The sequence below is a fragment of the Ciona intestinalis genome, unplaced genomic scaffold (genome assembly GCF_000224145.3).
Source record: "Ciona intestinalis unplaced genomic scaffold, KH HT000123.2, whole genome shotgun sequence".
NCBI classification, from domain to species: domain Eukaryota; kingdom Metazoa; phylum Chordata; class Ascidiacea; order Phlebobranchia; family Cionidae; genus Ciona; species Ciona intestinalis.
Window position 1 is genome coordinate 16,625 of NW_004190445.2, and position 6,093 is coordinate 22,717.

The 6,093-nt window shown below is 37.6% G+C and overlaps 3 protein-coding genes across 6 annotated transcripts in view; 1 reads left to right on the forward strand and 2 right to left on the reverse strand.

Annotated features, from left to right (window-relative positions):
- Positions 1 to 1,017, reverse strand: part of LOC100176481 (zinc finger matrin-type protein 2) — a 9,004-nt gene extending 7,987 nt beyond the window's left edge. For 2 of the 3 annotated variants that reach the window (XR_003396894.1, XM_026838878.1), the window contains exon 1: positions 817 to 1,017. Coding sequence is in view for 1 of the 3 variants with exons in the window: in XM_002128086.5 (XP_002128122.1) it covers positions 817 to 840 (24 nt within the window). In the remaining 2 variants the exon portion in view is untranslated. The remainder of the gene's footprint in view (positions 1 to 816) is intronic. The other variant, XM_002128086.5, reaches the window with a different exon arrangement.
- Positions 1,018 to 1,062: 45 nt separating this feature from the next.
- On the forward strand, positions 1,063 to 5,852 carry LOC100186701 (double-stranded RNA-specific editase 1-like). 2 transcript variants are annotated; one of them, XM_026838877.1, is made up of 18 exons: positions 1,063 to 1,397; positions 1,525 to 1,627; positions 1,850 to 2,017; positions 2,157 to 2,324; positions 2,477 to 2,621; positions 2,678 to 2,837; positions 3,004 to 3,091; positions 3,206 to 3,354; positions 3,485 to 3,604; positions 3,676 to 3,812; positions 3,906 to 3,990; positions 4,044 to 4,132; positions 4,206 to 4,336; positions 4,522 to 4,714; positions 4,848 to 5,065; positions 5,175 to 5,261; positions 5,380 to 5,546; positions 5,648 to 5,852. In XM_026838877.1, the coding sequence occupies exons 1-18, from the start codon at positions 1,278 to 1,280 to the stop codon at positions 5,741 to 5,743; spliced, it is 2,424 nt and encodes an 807-aa protein (XP_026694678.1). In that variant the 5' UTR covers positions 1,063 to 1,277; the 3' UTR covers positions 5,744 to 5,852. The 2 variants fall into 2 exon arrangements, with proteins under 2 accessions (XP_026694678.1, XP_002128212.1); XM_002128176.4 differs by having other exon boundaries at positions 3,676 to 3,802; positions 3,911 to 3,990.
- Positions 5,844 to 6,093, reverse strand: part of LOC100186626 (nucleolar and coiled-body phosphoprotein 1) — a gene marked incomplete in the record, with an annotated part of 5,302 nt that continues 5,052 nt past the window's right edge. The window contains 1 exon segment of the mRNA XM_009863349.3: positions 5,844 to 6,093. Within this exon segment, the coding sequence (XP_009861651.1) occupies positions 6,037 to 6,093 (57 nt within the window).

Consider the following 6,093-nt stretch of genomic DNA (forward strand, 5'->3'; position numbering starts at 1 on the left):
TTTAGAGGTTACGGGTTAAACGTAGGGGTTAGGGTTGGGTTAAGGGTTAGGACTTGGGGTTTCCCTAACATAAAACAGTGCGAAAAACACGATTATAACATGCTGTAACGTACGTAATATGTCACTACTGTGACGTAACATATCGCTATTGTGACGTAATAAATCGTTAACCTTACGCAAGTCAGGCGAATTACGGTGACGCAGCACGTTTTCGCGCATTTTCAAAGTTAATTTTCGACACGAACGCCCGAGTTTTTTCAAAAAAAAATTATACAGCGGGTATCAGGGAGACATAAAGTACATTTTGAGACCAAAATTTTCACTGGTCACCAGCGACAGGATTACCCGCATGTTGGCTGATAGAGTCATAAACACACAAGAGAGAGAGCGTCGTGAGAGAACGTAAGAAAAAGGCAGCTAGTTCTCAACCTCAGCCGTTTAGTTTAGTTTTTATCCAAGCGCATTTACAAACAGGAAAAGTTATCAAATCTTGCAGCGATTTTTACGCGGTTTATTATATTTTTTGTGCGGATTGCTAGTAATACCGCTAAAATTGCGCGGATTTTTTAACCAATTTTGAAAATTCTCCTCCGCGCACGACATATTTTCCAGTCTGGACCACGCGTACCTCCCCCAACCTGCACATTTTTAAGGGTTTACATCGTACCAGTACACAACAATGTTTTAATAAACCCACACATATAACCTGGTCCAACCAAAACATTTGACCACCATTATGTGAAGTTTTTGCACACGTGATAAACATTAGCTGATTAACACATATACAGCCGAGTAAAAACACTATTAACAAAATACCGTTGAAGAAGGATTTGAAGACATGTCAACTGTGTAAGCAATTCCTCAATCAAACCAACGACACCCAGGTTCTTTGAAGATGATTTTATGGTACTTTTATCTTTAAATCTTAAATTATATCAAAAACAATTACCAAAATAAATTAACATATTCATCGGTGTTTTTGCCAAAACTGCGACCCTGCAATTTGTTACTTCTACGGTATGTTGCTAACACGGGCGACTGTTTAACACATTCGGGGAGAAATGCTAATATGCAGAACTGTAGTTTTGATGTAAAGAAGAAAAAATGAATTTGTTAAAAAATACTCAATTTGTTTATAAGTAGATAAACTTGCAAAACGCGAAGTATTTAATGTAGTAAGCATTAACCACAAAACCGTGTACAGCTGATGATGCAACGCGTTGGAGGAACTAATACGTATTCGAGGTGTTTTAAAAACATGTTGGTTTTGCATTCAAATGTTGTCAATAGTTGCTAGGACACGAAGAAAATCCAGATTCGCGGAAAAAATAATTCGCTTGTCATTATATAATCGCACAATCACGTTGACGAACATGGAAAAGTATCGAAACATGAAGGTGCGAAGTATTTATGTCGTTTATAGTTGTTGTGTTTTATAAGTATGTGAATGGGGTTTGGTCGGTTTATTATTTATGAGACATGTATTGAATGAACGTGTATTTACTTTCGTTTTAATATTGATAGGTTGCAGAACTGAAGGCAATTTTGAAGCAAAACAATCTTTCTAGTAAAGGCAACAAGAAACAACTCCTGACCACGATTGAAACTTATATTTGTGAAACACCTGGTACTTATTTAGTGTTATGCTTGTGCACCATGTTTGTTCAGCCAATTTGTCAGTGCTTTGTCAGGTAGAATGGTTTGGGTCGGTGAATTATATCAACCCATGGTTCAAAACAATGTAAGATCTGTAGTGAAACTAAATCATTAAACACCTTGTTAAAATAAACCTTATAAATATTCATTACATCAACATTGCTTGTAATTGACCGACAATGACCATGTTTAGTGGAAAGCGCTGACATAATGGATCCGAACACCAGTGTTGCTGTAAAGCAAGAAGTTACTACAGCGGTCTTGTCCAACCTGCCGGAACCTGTTGTTAAAAAAGAAGATTTTGTAGAAAAAGCTTCAAATGAACAAAGTGTTCCAACTACAATTGATGAAGAACTTACGGGTTAATATTCTCATTATCTATTGTTGTTGTTACTTGGTATAACAATGGTCGAGTGAGAAACTATTCTAGCATGTTGTCAAGCCAAAAGTTAATGTTATAATGTCTCAACAACTAAGTTTACCCACTAACGTACATCCAGCCTTGGAACTTCAACGACCTTCGTTCGAGGAACCAGCGGGGGCTCCCCCTACTAAACGTAAATCCCCAGCATTTACTCCGCCTCCATTAAAAGCAAAAAAGAAGAAGAAGAGCAAATGTCCTCCGCAACAAAAGAATTCGATCATGTTGTTAAATGAATTGCAACCAGGTTATAACATTGTGACATATGCGTTGTTCATTAAGTAAAATTCATAATGTATATTTAGGTCCCACTTGTCTGTATAGACAAATGTATTTAGACTAATAATTGTATTGCAATTGTCGGTTTAAGTAACTTGACAATAATTTGTTTCATTCCAGGTTTAAAATACGACTTAATAGAGCAGACTGGCAATGGAACATCAACTCGGTTTACTTTCCAAGTTGTGTTTAGAGGTGAAATATACAAGGGTAGCGGAGTTAACAAGAAGATGGCGAAACATGAAGCTGCAAAAGCTGCGTTGAGGTAAATGAAACAACTTCTTACAAACATATTGTTCAATCATAACACTGATCCCACAGTCGTCAGATCCAGTTCGAGAACCCCCACCTAGTGGCCAATTGTTTCATCCCCAATCTCCCCCCGACCATTGACTTTACATCCGATGCCATTGAAAGTGAATTTCCAACTTCCTTTGTGCAAGGTCCCATGTCAGGAGCAGAGATATCAGAACACCCAATGGTAAAAATATGTTTAACCACATGTTATTGTTTTATTAAGTATCCTATATAACACGTAAAAGGCCAGTTTTTTTTTATAAATTAAACAAAGACAAGTTTTTACCAGTATAAGTTTATGGCAAATTAGAAAACATTGTTGACTTGCAAATTTGTTTTGCTTCATGCAGCCTCCATTGGTTAATGTGGCCGAACCACCAACACAAACCCCTCAACAGGAAGTTTTCAAATCGGTTTCACCAACACATAACTCACAAGGTAAGTAAACTATATTAAAAAGCTTTATTTTTATTTCTGCTGAAAAATAATTTGTTACTTTCAGTTTAAATAAATTCATCTATTTATGTATTTAATTTGTCCCACCATATTTAGGGAAGAATCCGGTTCAATTATTAAACGAGATGGTCGGGCCAGGGATTCAATATAATTGTGTGGATCGAGTTGGTGATCAGAAGTCACATTACTTCACTATGGAAGTTTGTTTAAATGGGAGGGCTTATCAGGGGCAAGGCAAGAATAAGGTGGGGTCGCGTGCGTTGTGCGTATATGTTGCATTCAGGGTCATATGCAGGAGTTACAATGGGGGTTAACTCCTTGTGTGTTAGTCTTTGTGCCATTAATGCATTAAATTAACTTAAAGTGTTATATTAGAAACTCGCGAAAGCTGGTGTGGCCATGCGAATACTACGAGAGGTTTACGAAATTGACATGGCCTCCCCTGACCAACAAGCTGTGAAAAGCAACATGGATGGTATTGAGGTCGATGCTGGGGTAAGGGTAATTAATTTAAATAGAAATTGTCCTTGGGTGCTACTATGTATTAATTGCTTCAACTTCTACAGAAACTACCAGACATTGTGTTTCAACTCGTGCAACAAAAGTTCAATTCCATCGTCGAAGGTTTATGTGGAGAACAGGATTATTCAAAACATAAAGTACTCGCTGGTGTTGTAATGACAAGAAAGATGGGTAAACATTATAATAAATTAATTAATAGTTAATAATGCTGAAAACCCAATACTAAACTATGTCTGCCAGTACCAGTCACAATACACAATATAATAATGTCACTTACAGACCCAAATATTGATGAAGGAACTGTAGTATCGGTGGCCACCGGTACAAAGTGCATAAATGGGGAATACATATCAGATCAGGTAACTTATATTTATGGAGTTATTAAAACATTTATTAATCGTTTCCACGTTAGGGTTCAGCCTTGTTTGACTGCCATGCGGAGATTGTAGCAAAACGCGGCTTGAGGAAGTTCCTTTATGAACAATTGCTTTCATTACCACAGTAAGTATGAATGAATATGCCTTGCCAACTCTTCACCTCAAATACACGTATTCTAATACCATATTAACACCAGAACAACAGATCCCATATTTGAGGAGCTTCCAACTGGAGGTTACAAAGTGAAACCTGATGTTTATTTTCACCTTTACATCAACACCTCACCTTGTGGAGATGCAAGGATATTCTCCCCGCATGAAACAAAAGGTTGGCGAGGATTTGATTGCACTTTGCGTTTGTTAACTGGCATTTTCTTCTAAATACAACTTACTGACTTGCACGACACAATGCTGTGAAACAAATCTAACTATCGGTTGTAATGTTTTAATGCAGTGTACAAAATACCAAGGCAGCTTGCTACCCTATGCTTTACAAACTAAATATCCAAACAGACGGCGACAATCACCCAAATCGTAAATCTCGTGGTCAGCTTCGTACAAAGATAGAGAATGGGGAAGGCACGATACCTGTTGAGGAAGATAAACTTGTTGATGAAAATAACCGAGGAAATATGCAACAAACATGGGATGCCGTGATTGGAGGGGAACGACTGCTTACGATGTCATGTAGTGATAAGATCGCTAAGTAAGAACACAACAGTTGCCGTGAGTTTGTCTAGTGGTTGCGGAACTAACAGAGGTTACCGAGAGTTCACCCATGTTACACAAACTACTTACCCCGGCAGTGTGCATGAGGTATAACAAGTTGTTTATTACAGATGGAACGTGGTCGGCATCCAAGGTTCTCTACTATCCATGTACATTGAACCGGTTTATCTATCCAGTATTATACTTGGTTCATTATATCACGTTGAACATTTCAACCGAGCCGTCTTCATGAGATCGAAGGAAGCAATCGAAGCAATATCCGACGAATATCAAATAACTTCACCATACCGCGTACACAGGCCATTATTGGCTGCTGTTTGCAATCCAAGTATGTAGGATGTTTTATTTGCTTACTAATGCGTTTTGTTTAAAATATCTTCTTGCTTCAGTTGTTAAGCAGCACCGCAACCAGTTTAACAACTTAATTTTTTTCCAAGTGAAAAGAGTCGCCAAGAAAGCCCCCACGTTTTGCGTCCATTGGTCGATGCCGGATGTTTCACCGCAAGTTATAAACACTTCAAGAGGTTTGTGTGCAGCTGCTATTATTCCATGATGTTTTGGTTAACATTGGTATAATGCTGGCATTCAATGCATGAAACACCCGCGTCGATTTATTCAATGTATATAAATTTGTTTCCACAGGCCGACAAATAGGAGGGGACGAACCCGTTTCGGATCTTTGTAAGAAACAAATGTTTAAACGTTTTCTACACTTGGTGGAGCAAAAGGAACTTTCACAACGAACAAGGTTTCCAAGTTATAAAGAAGAAACTTACGCTGAGTTGAAAAGTTTGTCCAAGGAATACCAGGTGAAACTTGTTAATTGGGTCTTGGGTGAATACATTGTGGCCTCGTAAGGTTTTGCATCAACAACATTAAGTAAACTTGTAACAATAACTTTCCATCATAGGTAGTGAAAAACAATCTCTTAAAAGGGTTTGGGAAATCTAGCTGCGGTAAATGGGTTGGGAAGCCATCGGAGGTTGACATGTTCATTTCAACTTAATATCAAAGTGATTTTACTTTTTATCTGTTAATCATGTTTTTATGATTCCGTAGTAACTTGAATTTGCTTTTACTGCCACCTATGTAATAAATTTCGTTTCTGCTGTAAACTTGGATTTTATGTCGAAAACCAAATGCTGACAAATATTGAATATGTTTGGTTAACTCTGCCCACAGAGTTACATTTAATCAAAAACACAAAAACCTACAATCTTGATGATTAAACTCAAATTAGGTCCTTAATGGTGCTAGACCTGGTAAACCCAAACCAATCAATTGAATCTGACATAAGTTTTAGTCGCTATCAAACTTAATAGAGTTAACCGTCGTTGAATCTATGTTTCCTCCGCG

Bases quoted from the DNA above. Each gene is read 5' to 3' on its own strand.
- LOC100186701 (XM_026838877.1), top strand. From the start codon at position 1,278: ATGTTGTCAATAGTTGCTAGGACACGAAGAAAATCCAGATTCGCGGAA. The intron at 2,018-2,156 runs GTTAATATTCTC...ACGTACATCCAG, and splicing joins AATTGATGAAGAACTTACGG to CCTTGGAACTTCAACGACCT. The intron at 3,991-4,043 runs GTAACTTATATT...TTTCCACGTTAG, and splicing joins GGGAATACATATCAGATCAG to GGTTCAGCCTTGTTTGACTG.